Genomic DNA, 16208 nt, shown 5'->3' with positions numbered 1-16208 from the left:
CTCCACCTGACCCAATGATTGTTTGAGTCATTAATAAAATCCTCTCAGATCCTGCGGATGCCTGCAGACTCGGCTGTAGTTGTTGGGGAAATCCTGGAATGTCAATAATGACTGAGTTTTCTCTCTAATGAAGTACAACTGTCACAGTGATATTATTGCTGGTCTGCTGCTTTTTGGTTGATTTTTGCCAAATCAATAGCAGACTCCCCGTCTGTGTTGTTGGCTCCCAGTTTTTCCACTGACCCTGTTGCCCTGACAACAGTCCCCTGCTGGCAATCCGGCGAATCAGGACACCTGAGTCCTGCTAATCAGCCGTTTTGAAATATCTCGGGTAACACCCTCCCCCACATTATGGGGGCACTGGTTGCTCCCCCCTTTCTCTGGCTTTTTGGTTTGTCCCTGTTTGGGATGCTGGTCTTTCACAGCGGGGAGTGGGTGTGTGTGTTGTGAGTCCTGTGGTGACCCAGAGAATCATTACGACTGGGTGTGCACTATGATCCCACACATAGTGCAAAGACATTAATACCAAACAGAAACATAAAAGATTTCTGTTCCCTAAAATTAGGTTTTTGACCGTTTGGCCTTAAGGGGCAAAGGTCTGCTGCTTCTTTTTTTAATTTCTTTTTGAGAATTATCATATAGGTGCAACTGCGTGAATTAAAATGTCTTTGAAAAGTTAATTTACTCTAGTGATTGAATTCATTAGGATCTTATGGAATCATTAAAAATAGAGTGATTATTTTCTGTTAATTTTGATCATTTTAGCTTTCAATTTTTTTCTTCCACCCAACTTTCCATCAGTATGCCTTGCAGATCTGATCCAATTTATTGAGATGAATTTGTACTTAGAAAAAAATTATATATTAGCTAGACTCATTTTACAAATATTGTACTGTTCATTAATCCAATACTAATAGCATAAAATTTGTATAATTTGGTTGTTGATTTGAAGGTCATCCCAAAACTTGCAAGACATAAGAGCAACCTCTATATTAAATTTAGTTGAAACACATATAAAACAACCCACTATAGGGAGGTCTGGACAAACAAATGGGCCACTTATCCTTTTTCCTTTTTTCCCTTCAGATCCGACTTTTGTCCATGCTCATCTGATCCCAGACAGCGCTGAACAGAATGACGATAAGCTCTACTTCTTCTTCCGCGAGAAAGCCTCTGAGGTGGGCCAGAGTCCCATGACGCAGTCCAGGATAGGCCGGATCTGCTTGGTGAGTTATCACACAGGTCCGAAACCACAACTTGATAATCACCAGTGAGCTTTAAATAAATCGAGATTGCCTTAGGCCTGTTTTCATTTGTTTTGTCCTCCTTTGAGGGTGGCCATCCAGTATGTTCTGCAATCATTTTTAATACATGCTCTTCATAGAAAAAAACTAATAAATTACGTAAATACGGCAGCCTCCACAGTTATTGACAGCTCTGGTAAAATTTGTAAAATCCCCTTTAAAATGTAATAATTTATTGCACTGACATAAACCTAAACTGAATCCAAAACTTTAAATATATATATTTTTCAAATAAGCAATACGCTTAGTAGCTCCGCTAACAATTCTTGTATTACATGTGTAATTAAAGGATATTTTATTTTTGCATTTTCATTGAAAAGGATTGGATTATCTCCAAATTTTTAATTAGTTTCTGTGAGCTACAAATGAGATTGATAAGGTTGGTGTGTTTTGATCTTAATAAATCAGGAAAAAGCTCCAAGAAAATAGCTACTGACTCTAATGTGGCAACAACTGAAGCTTAAAACAAATGAAACTGTAATTAACAAGGATGAATAAAGACTCATTTTGATCTAGCCACAACAGTGAGGTGGATGATAAAAAAGAAAAGATGGGGCTGGGGGGACCTGCACTGTGAGAGTTTATGAAACTTTAATAAAACATCAAATTATTTTGGTCTTTTTTTATAATTCTTCCCAAGGGGTACCAATTATTGACAGAGGTGCCATATGTTTACATTTCTTAGGTAACTGTTTATTATGAGATTTTAAAATATTGCTCTTATTATTTATCTTGCCTGCAGGGAGGTGACATTATTGAATGTTTTTGATTATTCGCACAAATAAGATGACATGATAATTTGCTCAGTGATCTTTAAATTATTAGAAAGAAGGATTTTTTTATTTGTCTTCATAACTCAAGGTAAAAGTTTAAACAATGTATCGTTTTAATCCTCACAAATCATTCAAACTGAGCTGAGGTTTATTCCCCGACTCCTTTTTCTCAGGACTTTATGCTTCACCTCAGTAGCACAAGCAGCAGCTGGCTGACCCCTTGTTCAGACAGATGATAGTGACCATTATTCATGCTAACTTTGGTTAACAGCTGTTTCAGACACCTGTTAGACAGTTACTGTTGGAGTCGACCTGACGAGTGACTTTGGATGTTTGTTTGGATTTGATTCCTGCAGAACGATGACGGTGGACATTGCTGTCTGGTCAACAAATGGAGCACCTTTCTGAAGGCTCGTCTCATCTGCTCTGTTCCTGGAGCTGATGGCATTGAGACGCACTTTGATGAACTCAGTGAGTCATATTCATTTTCACTTTTAAAGCTTTCTGTCATCTCTGACTCTCGTAGGTCCATCATCAGTTGTGTAATGCACCTGTTGGCCATTGCGTCCAACTTTGCACTTTTTAAACCTATGAGCAAAGTGCCGCTTCATCTTCCTTACAAAGGACGAGTTGCAGCACTGGCCACTTACAGATTGATTTCTGCAGCTCAGGGGACCTATAATGACTCTGCAGGGAGCCGGAGTCAACCGCATATTGAATGTCTCTGACCTCAGAGGAGAACTAGCAGATGGAAAGGGACCATTTATAACCACAACTATCAAAATAAAGCTCTGCAGATGGACAGATTCAGAATCAACAACTTTGTCATTTCTACAGTTTGCTTCACATTTGCTCTGCATAGTTCCAGAATGATGCTAATTCCCAGTTCCTCAGCCTTCACAATGTTTTCATTTGGGGCTGATGATAACGTCATATTGTTCAGAAGCAAAAAGTACTCTGCTAACTTCTTATGTACAGGTAGGTGATGTACAGTAGGTTTAACTGAAGCTCAAACTTTAGGTTGACACATAGGTGGAGCCGTTAAGGTTCAACTGTCCCGTTTGCAGAACTCACTGATCCCTTTATTTTAGTCAAGTGGTTGGAGAAACTACATTTGGGGGAATTTGATCCTGGTTTTCATGCTGCAATACTCCAACTCCAGGATTTTACAGGAACTCCACTCCTTACAACTAATTCAAGCTGGATCAGTCAAATAAAAAAAAATCAGCAAAAAAAAATCAGCTGGCAGGAAGGTACACTTACAGTCTCTGCTATAGCTTTGCTTTGTCTCCAAGGCAGTGGGCACCAGAAAGTCTCTGAGTGCTTGTATTCAGAAATAGAAATATGATCTTTTTTATTTTTATTGTCCCCCCATGGGGAAATTCAGACGTTCCACCAACAAGTTAAGGGTAATTAGGAAAAAAATTACCTAATTATTAAATTGGACAGTAAAGGCAAATATGCAACATAAGATAAATAGTAATTAGGATTTAATCATCTTAGATCATTCTAAAATAACACATCATTTTAAAGTGGAAGGACAACTTGAGGCTACTTCACTCTGATATCCTTCAATAAATTGCTGTGCAGCCAAAAGTCACCTAATTAGTAAAAGTAGTCCACCTTAAACTCAGTATAAATACAGCCATTCTATGAGATAATTAATCAAACAGCATATTAAAGACCAAGGAGGCCCTTGGTGACTGTGGAGGAGCTGCAAAAATCCTCAAAACAGGTGGGACAATCTGTCATCTAGACAGCTGCAGGGTTAGTTGTGTTTCCACAAATCTGCCTTTTCTGGAAGAGTGGCAAGAACAAAGTAATTCTTGAAGGAAGTAAAAAATATAATATTAATAAAAATATATATATTTTCAGATTTCTACAGGCTACACACGTGTTCTGATCAGATGAAAGTTTCTTAAGGTTTCTGCTCTATGTGGAAAATCGCGGTGTAAAATTGTCGTGTGCATCACTATAAACAGCAACAAACAGGAAGAACTGTAACTGTGAAAGGTGGATCTGCAAGGTATCGACTCAGTGGGTGTGAATATGTAGACCACACTTTACAGATTGGTATTTAGCAAATAGCTTTAAAAACCTTTTCACTCATATCATCTTCCTTTCATTTCAATTTCATGCCCTGCTCATGTCAGTCTAGCACACAATTCCCAGTAGCAAACATTGAAACTTATGATTGTAATGTGAAGAACTTTAAATAGTATTACAACTTTTGTATTTAAACTGACAAGTCACCATCAGACAAATGTAATAAAGCACAATCAGAAACAGTTTCTAAATAGCTGAGAATTGAATATTTAGCAGCATCTCGTACTCGTGCTGTAATGGTGTTCTGCAGATGTTCTTTATGCAGTAAGAGCACTCTGTGTGACAGAAAGCACTCTGGTGTCAGTGTTACTGTAGTTTTAGTGGTGCAGCTTGGCGGTTGCAGCCTACAAGCAGATCAGCACTCGCGGTGAGGTTAATGTGCGTCCTGAGGTGCAGCGTAACAGCCCACAGCACCACGGCCATTTTTACCACAAACCACAGTCGGTCTGGGAGAAATGTACTGCTGGAACCTCTGCTGGTCCCGATTGGAGCCCAGCAGAGGCATCAGAGTGCTTAGATGAGGACTCAGGGGGGACAGAGTGGGGCGAGGTTTACCAGATGAGAAAGGATTCAGTGTTTTGCCAGAGGAAAGGCCGACTGTTAAGGGACAGAAAGGCAAGCAGATGCAAAAGAGATGAAAATGTTTGCTGGAGAAAAACCAGGATGAATTTATGGGACGTTAAGTTTTACACTCTATTTTTGTAGCGTAATAATAACAGAAGCCTTATTTCCACATGTTTTGGATGTCAGAGCTGTGTGCAGAGCCCAACATTTCTTAATACTCATGTTGCTTTATAAATTAATTTCGGCAGGACATTTTAACACATTAGGCTGCGTTTTCAAAAGGATGACATATAATCTTTTTCTGAACTGATAATTACTCTCTTTTGTCCTCATGTAACACCTCTTTCAGTTCATCTCTTTGTATTAGTATATTTCCAGTAATTAGTGATGTCTCCCAGCATGCATGTTGCTCAGAGGGCCTCAAAGTCTCTGTCTCCTCTGACACATCAGAAACAAAAGTCAGAATGATGCAACTTGTTCCCAGTTCTCTGCTGATTTATTTCTTTTCTCGCTTTCCATAGCCAGGGGCTCTGTCAGACTGGCGTCAGATGGGTTATGACTCTTTGCTTCGCTTGCCAAAAGTTAATTTTCGCTTTAGTGAGCAGACATTACCTGTCATAGTTTTTCGTTTCAGAAATGATTTCAAGCATTTGATCAAAGGGCTTGTTTATCTTTAAAACTGTGCACAACATATTTTCTCATGCAAGCAATTTGAATTTATGCTCCTTGTTTATTGAATCTTTGCTGATTAAAGCCAAAGGCATATGGATTAAGTTTCAGTCAGTTATAAAATACATTCAGGTTATTTGAGATGTTTTTTTTTTTCTGCTTGGGGAAAAATGTCTTCCAATCCCCTGAAAAAATAAAAATAAAACATTTATAAACAGGAGACTCGTGTTTCCCTTGTTTTCAATGTAATGGGGTTTTTTTATTAACTGAAAACTACCAGGTAATATTGTTGTGGGTTTTTTTAAGCTGAACTCTTCCCTGTAAAGCAAAACAATAAATGAACTGGTGTGTGCATAGTCTGTCTACTTTAAATGTCACTTTTCCTCTGCTTTGTTATTTCTTGCTCTTTTCTCTAATGAAAACATTAGAGGATACACACTGCACACCGTTGCCATGGCCCCACAATCCCATATTGCATATGGCTCCTATTAAAGTCATGTTTCAGCAGACATCTCCGTTTCACTCCTATTCCCCACTGAGACCAGAGCAGTGTAGCTCCAGGTTTGGAAGAGTTTAGATTCAGGATCTCACTGAGACTCTGGAAACCACAATTCATGGGAAGCTCATTCTTAACAAACCCCCCTCAAAGGAAGCAAAATGTCTCCATATGTCACAATTAGGATTTCTTGGGTTGGAAGTGATCTTAAAGTCTCAAGATCATTTAATATGAGACACTAATATTTTCCTTTCAAATGTTTTCTGCGAAAGAAATGTCTGACCTTGTTTAATTTGAATTTGAAAGAGGTTAAATTCAGTGCGGCACAAATCCCAGGAAGTGACCTACATTTGTGCTTACAGATCGAAATCATGTTTTGAACTATGAATACTTATTGTGAATTAATAACTTTTCAGAATTTATGGATGTGACTAATTAATGTATAATTCATGTGACTGTCTACAGGGGATGTGTATATCCAACCAACCCAAGACACGAGGAACCCAGTCATCTATGGAGTCTTCTCAGTTTCAGGGTGAGTAATGGCTTTTCTTAACTCTAATTTCAGTGTGAATGTTAGGTGTGTTTTAATGTCTGTCAGGAGTACGTGCTCATTTTTGCTCAGCCGAAGGTGTCTTCTCTTTGTAATGTTATGAATCTGTATTGGTTTGTAAGAATCCGCCTACAAGTGGGAGACAGAAAAGTGAATGTTCAGCTCAGAGGGAGACGCCGTCCTCTGAGAGTCTTTCATAGAGACAGTCAGGTTTTATAGCAGGTCGTCAGTCACTGAAGGTGGACAATGTTGTTGGGTCTTATATTATAGACCCATACATTAACTGTAAAATTTCCAAGAGGCTGCGAACATTTCTAAATTCATTCAGCATGTTAGATAACAACGGTTGAAAGCTCAAGAGGATAAAATTAAGCACCATTGCTTCTTGTTGTCTTTTTGAAGTCTTACTCTCGATAAGTCTCTTGCTGTCTCAAGAATTCAAACATTTTGTCATTTCTAAAAATTTCAATTTTCTTCTAATTCTCTTTGAACATCTCTTTGTTTCCTCTGATTTAATTTTTATCACCTTACTGACGACAGAAATTACCAATTTGGAGTCTTCTGTCTTCAGTGACAGTATCAACACTGACCGTTTAAAGATCTGATAGTGCTTACTATGATCCATTCACTGACAGTTTTCCAAATTTTTCTGTTTTTGACTGATAAAACAAAGACTTGTCCAATTTCAGTCAGTTGCCGGCTTCCCAGTGCATCTCTAGTTTTCTGCTGACCTGACATACCGAATGTATCATTTATGTCAGTATTGTTTATGTGACATTTAACAGTGAACACTGTCTTTTTCATGGCCATGAAAAAAAGCTTTGGCTTCCTCTATCCACTCATTGGTTATCTATATAGGCAAAATGGTATAATGTGTAATTCTATATAATGGTATAATGTGTGTGTAAACCTTTCAGGGATTAGTCATTAGTTAGTTATAGTCGGATCAAAACAACGTTTCTTAATTGTTCCAGTAGTTTTTTCTAATGTAGGTAAGATACTGACTACTCATTCATTACCTCACTTCCAAAAATACACACTAACTCTTCAAGATCTGTAAACTGAGATTCTGTCAGCGCACAGGTCAAGAAAGGTGTTCACAAAGTCATAATAAATGCATTTTGATTAATGTGTTGGAGAAAGAAATACCGTTATTGTTGCAATCGCCATTATAGCCACTGAGAGCATTTAAGCCCAGCTGATAGAACCACATGTGGTGCTAATGATAGGGGCTCATGACACAAGCTACAAACATACCACACTGCTCTGCAGCAGTGAGAGCCTGTATTCTGGCTATTCTTTGGGATATGTGGGTGTTTGTATGTCAGTATGTCAGACAACTTGTCTCTGCTTGAGTCAGTCTGAGTGTTTGTGAATCATGATGTTTCAGCAAGTTCCTGCAAACAGAGGCAGACTGAATATGTGGAAGGAAGTCAGACTGAGAAGCCACAGAGATACCTTGCAGTAATTACCTCGGGGTGTGAGTTAATGTGGACGCTGTCTTGATAATATCTTTGCAATAACTTGTGCTAATCTGTTCTCCTGCAGATCTGTGTTCAAAGGCTCGGCGGTGTGCGTCTACTCCATGGCTGACATCCGTATGGTCTTCAATGGGCCGTTTGCCCACAAAGAAGGGCCCAACTACCAGTGGGTGGCGTACACTGGGAAAATTCCCTACCCTCGACCTGGCACTGTGAGTTCAAAAATAAAGAAAATCAATGTTCATGTTATAAACCGCACTCATGGGGAAATAAAGCAAATGTCAGAGGAGCAGATTTGACATTAAAATGTTCCATCTGTCAATAGTGTCCTGGAGGTACTTTCACTCCCAACATGAAATCCACAAAGGATTACCCAGATGAGGTTATCAACTTCATGAGAAACCACCCCACCATGTACAACGCCGTTTACCCGGTGCACAAGCGCCCCCTGGTGGTCAGAACCAACGTGGACTACGAGTTCACCACAATTGCTGTCGACCAAGTGAGAGCGGCTGATGGGAGCTATGAGGTGCTCTTCCTGGGAACAGGTCAGTGCTGTGAGACCAGAACATTTAAAAATTCCTGTAAAGATACATTGTTGAATGGAATTTTGTGTTTATCATAAATATTTTCAATAAAGCTATGTTCAGTGGAAGGTTTTATAATATGAATTAATATTTTTGGTTCTTCAGATCGTGGGACGGTGCAGAAAGTCATCGTCTTGCCAAGAGACGACTTACAAACAGAGGAGCTGGTTCTGGAGGAGGTGGAGGTGTTCAAGGTCAGTCTAAAAAACTGATCCAAAAACTCCTTTATTATTTGTCTTATTTTATACAAAGGCATTGGTCAGGCTTTTCCTGACCGATTTTGATTTCTAGTTTTCTTTGACATCTGACTGACTGAGACTTTGATCACTGGTCTTTTTCAAAGGACTACTAAATAGAGAATAATGTGCTGCAGATTATTTAAAGAGGGCATACAGTTGCTCATTTCTTTTAAACAATGTTCTCTTTTAAAAAAAAAGTAAAATATTATTTTGCAAATTTGTTCTTTATTGTATAATCTCTTATTCTTTTCTTACTTTTCTATTTATAATTTACCTAGGTTTGGGAAAATTTGGCCAGAGATGTTCTACTATTTTAGAAAATTTCTTCTATTATATTCTTTGACATGTTTGGCAACTTTTTTTCTGTTTTTTCTTACTTTGTGTTTATTTAAAATTTTCATCTGCCACTTCAGGTTCCCACCCCAATCACCACTATGAAGATTTCATCTAAACGGGTAAGTTACCACTAGTTTCACTGATTTTGATTTTGCTGGGACAGCTTAATCTGAGCCAAAGTATTTTATTCATCCAATTAACTTAGTGGGAGCTATTTATCAGATTTATTTAATTTCCAAAATTATTCTGCTCTAAACCATTAGAAACATGACATATGAAATAATTATTAAATGTCAGAAAAAAACATTCGCTGGGGTATTTACAACCATTTTACTATAAAATGTGTTTCTAAAATGTTTCAATAACTCTCCAATACATAAATTGCAGAATTTACTTTTCATAATAATTTAACGTTTAAATTTATTGGTTAAATAAATTAGGGACCCACACATATTTATTGTTTTAAGCATTCTAACAATGTATATTGTTCCCTTTACTTTTGTGTTTATTTTTTTAAAACAGCTGTCCTAATTGGGTTTCAATAATATTGCCTTCTGATGATGTTTGTGTCGTCATTGCACCCTCTGATATATTATTATTGGTTATGCTGATACACTCAGCTCTTTTAATGTTTTGTGGATCGGAAGCTGAAAAGTTTTGGAACCACTGATTAATCAAATTCAAACTACTACTTGCCACTAGTTCTGTTTTTGTGTTTGTTTTAATAGCAACAACTCTATGTGGGATCTGTCCTGGGTGTGACGCACCTGGCTCTGCACCGCTGTGATGTGTACGGCGAGGCTTGCGCTGACTGCTGCCTGGCCCGGGACCCGTACTGCGCCTGGGACGGCAAGTCCTGCTCCAGATACTCTGCCTCACAGAAAAGGTGAGATCAAGACAGCCTGGACGTTTACATCCACAGGCTCACATTATCTCTGTGGATTATTGTAGCACAGGATATTTAAAAACCGTGCTGATGCTAAGCTTTATTTTCGGCTGTTGCTTCGATCTCCCAGACGGAGTCGTCGACAGGACGTAAAGTATGGAAACCCGATACGCCAGTGTAGAGGTTACAACTCGAATGGTAAGTTTCTCTGTTGTACAAGATGGATTTCTGATGCAGTTTTCGGTACAAAAGCATTAAGCAACATCTTGCATGTTTCACAGCAAATAAGAATACGCTGGAGACAGTTCAGTACGGAGTGGAGGGAAGCACAACCTTCTTGGAGTGCCAGGCTCGTTCTCCTCATGTCTCTCTGAAGTGGCACCTGCAGAAGGAAAACAGCGACAGGAGAAAAGAGGTGATTATATGAGAAAGGAATTTGGCTCATTTACCCACCTACATTTGTTCAGGTAGAATTTTTGGCTTTTTAAATTTTTTCTTCTTCTTCTTCCAGTACTATTATTTGACAAATTTGGTTTCTTTGCAAATAATGTAAACAAAAGGAAAATATCACATTTTATTTTATTTCTTGTACAACAGATGTTGACTGATGTCATATAAAAATAGCATCTGGATCTTTTACATTTTAGATGCTAATAATCTATTTTCAGCAATAGCGCAAATTATTTTCTAACAAAAATCAGTGATTACGATAGGATGAGGAGCTAGATAAGGTATGAAAACTGGCAACAGATTTGTGATTCAGAATTTTTTTTCTAGGTTTATTTACTTTTTGGCCTATTTGTAAATTGCAATGTGAGATGGAAAACAAGCACTTCATATGAAAAACTACCCCCAGTGTAAAACATGGTGGTGGCAGGATCAGGCTGTGGGGATGCTTTTCTTTAGCAGGAACAGACGAACTGATCAGAGTTGACTGGAGCTAAAAGCAATCCTGGAAGAAAACCTGTCAAAGGCCACAAAAAGCTGGGGACTGAGGCAACAGGTCACAAAAACCAAAACAGTCAGTCAGAGTTGCAATAAAACACTTGAGAGCAAAGCATATTCCTTTTAAAAATTGGGTGTAAATTGATGTTCACATATGCTCTTTTCACAGTCTGACTGAGCTAGACCTATTTTCCAAAGATGGACAAAAATGTAAAAAATCTTGTAGATGTGCAAAGATGTGTAAAATCCCAATAAAATACATTTATATTCTAGTTACCAAGAATGCTTTTAAAAAGCACTGTATCCATTTACCTTTTAAACTGATAATTAAATATTTCGTCCTACTTTGTCCGTGTCTTTCCTTAAGTTGTAAAACTTCCCTCCTTGTGCACTCCAGATTCGCTCAGAGGGTCGCATCCTGAAAACCGATCAGGGCCTCCTAATTCGCTCGCTGCAGTCCTCCGACAGCGGCATCTACCACTGCACGTCCACTGAGAAGAACTTCAAGCACACCCTGGTGAAGCTGCAGCTAGTGGTCCTCTCCAGCCGCACAGTCAACAACGTCCTGGTGGATACGGGCAACCCAACCCTCCCCCAAATTCAGTCCAGCGCCTGGACCCCGAGCGTTGGGCAATACAAGGACCTGCTGACCATCCTCAGCCAGCCCGAGATGGGGCTGATCAACCAGTACTGCAAGGACTACTGGCAGAACGGGGACGACGGCCTTGGGGACGGCAAAGCTAAAAGCCTGAAGGAGCTGAAGGAGCAGAAGAAGCCTCGCAACCGCCGGCATCACGACGACCAGACGAATCCAGCTGAGACATGAAGAGTTTGGGTTTTCAGCCTGTCGCGTTCAAACAGCACCATTTGTCTACCTTCTAGTTTCTCCTCACAACCCTCCATTTAAGGGAAATGACTCCATTTAACAGACCCTGCAACAGAAAGCATCATTTGTATGTAACTGTTGGAAGAACAAACACAATATTTATTGTAGGTTGTACAAAGTAATTCTTTATACCTATCTAGAAAACATGTTTTTGTGAATAGATCTGTGCAGATATTGTTATATTATTATTATTGTTATTATAATTATTAGTGTTATTGTTTATGACATTGTGTTATTATGTTGGGAATATCCTTGTTTGGTGTTTTTTTTTATTTTATTTTATTTTTTTTTAATAGCAACTATTACTCTGGACTTTAATGGTGTCCAGACAAGGACTGGAGTGAATAAGCTTCCCATTTCTCTGCAATTATGTCGGATCAATTGACTGCTGGCAGTATCTAAATCCAGAATTACACCAGAAAAAGCCTGGCACTTGTTAGGTAATCTCACCTGGACAGCCGTTGCAAAGGTGGACACTATTTTACTGTAAATAAAGCAGAGAAACCACCATTGATGGTGGTAGGAATGCCGACAAACTGCAGCTGCAACAGCACATCACAAAATCCCAGGAACGTGAATTTTAAGCTCTTTCACAGAAGGTCGACGGACCTAAAGTGACAATTGCAAACTGCACCGTTCATATTCTTCCATGATTAGTTGCTGCCAAGTGTTTTTGTTTGTATGTAAGCATCACATCTCGGTGTTGTGTTCTCGGCATCTTGTTATAAGCTGTTTATCTTTGGAGGAAGGGTTCTTTTAATGAAACAGAAGTGGAAAACAGAACATTGCCTTCTCTTCTCTCTCTGTGGAGATGAGTTATTCCAGCAGGCAGCTAAATGTGAGTCTGTGATTAAAAAATATATCTATATATATTAGAAAAAGCACCTTTTGTTGCCAGATTGGTGATTTTTTTTTTTTAAATCTTAGAAAAAGCTTGTTTCTAAACATATTAAACGCCCTATAAACTACAATGCTGTGGAAAAAGTATTTGCTCACTTTGTGATATTTTGTCACTTTGAGATTTCTGATCATCAACCCATTTTTAATATCAGTTACAAATCTACTGAGTAAATACAACATACACTTTTCAAATGGTTACTTCATTTATGGATTACTTTAGATAAAATTAAGGAAAAATCTATCTAAACCCACCTGGCCCTGGATGAATATAATCAGTCTTTTACATCTGTGTGGAGAAGATTCGGATGCACATTTTGTTTAAATTCAGCCACATTGCCACATCATCTTTGTCAGATTTACATCCAGATTTGACAAGGATATTCCCAAAAACTGCCTAATTTTTGAGTCTTTGAGAGATGAACTTGCTGGTGTCTATTGGACCATTGTTCAGTTGTACCACTCGAGTGCTTGAGCTTAAGTTTTTAAAGGTTTTCTCCTAGAGAGTAAAACCTTTGATTCCATCAATTACAGAAAAGGTTCTGAGCATGTCCCAGATCTTTACACTGCTACCAATGTGTTTTGATGTTTGTAGAATGTTCCTTTTCACTTTGATTCCAAATGTAACAGGTTTTCAGAACATATGGCAGGGTCAGTAGTGTTTTTCCTTGGCACTCTCCCATGGATGCAATGTTGGCACAGTCGGTTTCTTTTTATTGAATGTTGAGCATTGAAGTGAAGTTTGTAGTGATTTAAATGTTGTTTTGGTACCTCCTGGATGACTGATTGATTAGGTCAGCCAGTCTTCCATGTTTTCTTCAAGTGTGGATAGTGGCTTTGACTTTGGTTCGTTGGAGTCCAAAAGACTTCAGAATGGCTTCATAACTCTTTCCAAACTGATAGGAAACAAAGTTATTGACAACTGTTTGTCCTTGAATATCTTTAGCTCAGGGCATGATGATTTTTAAATGCTCTGGCCTACGTCAAAACATTTAAACAGGTTCTTTTGTAATTTTTTGTCCCTGCATAACTTTCACTAATCACAGTTTGGGTGTGACTAGGGATATTGAACTCACCTCTGCAAAGTATGTTCATTACACTTTATTAAAGTGCATAGAGCAATGTTATTATTTTGTCACTCTGAGCCAGCTTGTTTTGAATAGTTGTTTTCTCTTTATCAAATTAAATATCCATAAATCCATTGTCTATTCTCGCTTGCTGTTGCAATATCCCCATCAGTCATTGGGTGAAAGGTAAGGTTCACCCTGGACTGGTCATCATTACACCATTACAGAGCAACACACAGGACTAACAATCATGCATACGCACATTTATACCTAAAGCCAATTTAGAGAAACCCATTTACCCACGAGTCATGTTTTTGGACTTTAAGAGTACCTGGAGAAAACCTCCACTTGCATAGGGAGAACAGAAAGACTCCAGGCCAGGACGTAAACACAGGACTGTCTTGCGTCAAGGCAACAGTGCTATCAACCTCAACAAAATTGCTTAATGATTAGAAAAATTTTATACTTTTTCACAGCACTGTAGTTTCTTTTTTTTTCCATTCCTTCCATTTTTATGTAAATATTGGTGAAATTAATGTAATCAGTCTATACAAGTGTGCAGATTTATAGTGCTATGATGACTGGTGCTGTACTTTATGTATCATCTGGTTACGAGAGGTTCCGCCGCTCTATTTGTCCTGGTACAGAGCCATCCTTTATTACTGGTGCCACAGACTTCACACTAACTAATGAAATGAACTCCTTTACACAGTAAACATCATGATAACTTGCCAAACCTGAAGAAAAAATTATACCACAGTCTTCAGACAGTGAATTTTAAATGTGCATGGCATGTACAGTGTATGTATGTAGTGTTTTGTCTAAAATGTTGATGTGGATGTCTTTTTATTGTTGTGGGAGTTCAGATCCTTTTTGTTTTGGGAAATGTTGAAAGATCAGAAAGGCTGATTTCATCTTTGAGTTCTCCTTGTCAGATATTAGAAGTAGAGGAAGAAAACAGGCTTGCATATATTTCTACTATGGGAATCTGTTTTCTCTGAATAACTGGTCTGTGAGGTAATGTAAAATAAGCACACTTTGTGGTAATGTAATGACTTGTAAAAACTACTATCTTTTCTTCCTCATCAATGTTGCTAACTAATAAATTAAAGCTCTATATTTTATAATAACAAGTGTTCTCCTTTGTTTAGTCTGTATGGTGATTTAGAGCAGTTGATATTTAATATTCATAGTAAACTTTTTTCTGCATTAGCATAGCAATTAAAATACTTTCAATTATATTAACATTATGAGCCACTCAAACTAATTATAACATCAATCTAAAGGATAAATTCATGATGTTTATATTGAGTGATTTTTTATCGAACATTTAAAATAGAATCAGGAAACATCTGTTTATTTCTTAATATTAGAATTTATTTAGGATCAATTAAGACTAATTACAACTTTATTATGAATCAAATTATATGTATTTAATCATGATTACTTAACTGCACTTTGTGGACTTCCTGATTGCAAATAATTATTAGTCCAAGAACAAATGTATGGATCATGTGGTGGTACTTTTTCAGCGTCAGTCCTAGACAGAATATTTCTAATTTTGGCAATATTCTAGAAGTGAAAGAAGGAATCCTTCAACCATTTTTAATATGGGATTTAAATGACATACCTTGGTTAAAAATAACACAGCGGTTATTTACTTCAGGAGTCGATTTGATGCCATCAGGGATCAAGGGATTGACTCAGTAGTTTCTTTTTCAAAGACTCTGGTGCAAGGATGACACTTTCTGTTTTGTCAGAATTTAAAATTTACATTGGACAAGATTGTATCCAAGCAAAACGGGGTTACAAGTAGAAAATTACCTCAAAAGAAAAGCGAATACATTTAGAATCAAACTGCATCTACACCCAGTCACAGATGTTCTATGTTTTGATCCTGTGTATGTCTTCTGATCCAGGCTCTACAGTAGAGTTAACAAAATAATAACACTACTTTTCAGTTCCTGAGTGTGTAATTAAATATGATGCTGTGGTCACAAATGTGCACTCATACTGTATCTTCGTGCACACAGACTTGAAAGTGTGAGTAGATTAGGATCCTTAACCAGCTTCAGATTTAGGTCAATGAGATCTGTCTGGTGAAACTGCAAAGCTCTTTAAACACTTCAGAACTCACCCTTCAGGCTGTTGGATCCAATAAGGAATGTTTGGACCCATCTTTGCATTTGTGTGTGCATATCTCTCTGTATTTGGACTACAGGTTGATGGTTTTGACATGTATTTCCTGATTTTGTGTTGGTTCTAACAGTATCATCACATTATCATCCCTCTTGCAAAAATAAAAGCACAGTGAGTTTTCCACCAGATTTAATTTTTGTTTTGGTCACACCAGAGACTAAACTTAGTTTTGGTAACAAGACATGAACCAAGCTCTTTTAGTTTTACAGGCTTCTCTTTT

General features: G+C 37.9%; 1 protein-coding gene across 2 annotated transcripts in view; it reads left to right on the top strand.

Moving 5' to 3' along the window:
* Nucleotides 1-14912, top strand: part of LOC102221546 (semaphorin-3F-like) — a 60952-nt gene extending 46040 nt beyond the window's left edge. For both annotated transcript variants that reach the window (XM_023325246.1, XM_005797012.3), the window contains 11 exons: nucleotides 1087-1226; nucleotides 2434-2548; nucleotides 6378-6447; nucleotides 8014-8158; nucleotides 8272-8494; nucleotides 8639-8727; nucleotides 9186-9227; nucleotides 9837-9994; nucleotides 10125-10192; nucleotides 10276-10409; nucleotides 11337-14912. In XM_023325246.1, the coding sequence (XP_023181014.1) occupies nucleotides 1087-1226; nucleotides 2434-2548; nucleotides 6378-6447; nucleotides 8014-8158; nucleotides 8272-8494; nucleotides 8639-8727; nucleotides 9186-9227; nucleotides 9837-9994; nucleotides 10125-10192; nucleotides 10276-10409; nucleotides 11337-11765 (1613 nt within the window). In that variant the 3' untranslated portion in view covers nucleotides 11766-14912. The remainder of the gene's footprint in view (nucleotides 1-1086; nucleotides 1227-2433; nucleotides 2549-6377; nucleotides 6448-8013; nucleotides 8159-8271; nucleotides 8495-8638; nucleotides 8728-9185; nucleotides 9228-9836; nucleotides 9995-10124; nucleotides 10193-10275; nucleotides 10410-11336) is intronic.
* Nucleotides 14913-16208: the final 1296 nt, after the last annotated feature.

The sequence above is a fragment of the Xiphophorus maculatus genome, chromosome 20, assembly GCF_002775205.1.
Source record: "Xiphophorus maculatus strain JP 163 A chromosome 20, X_maculatus-5.0-male, whole genome shotgun sequence".
NCBI classification, from domain to species: domain Eukaryota; kingdom Metazoa; phylum Chordata; class Actinopteri; order Cyprinodontiformes; family Poeciliidae; genus Xiphophorus; species Xiphophorus maculatus.
This window is presented reverse-complemented; position numbering and strand designations above follow the sequence as displayed.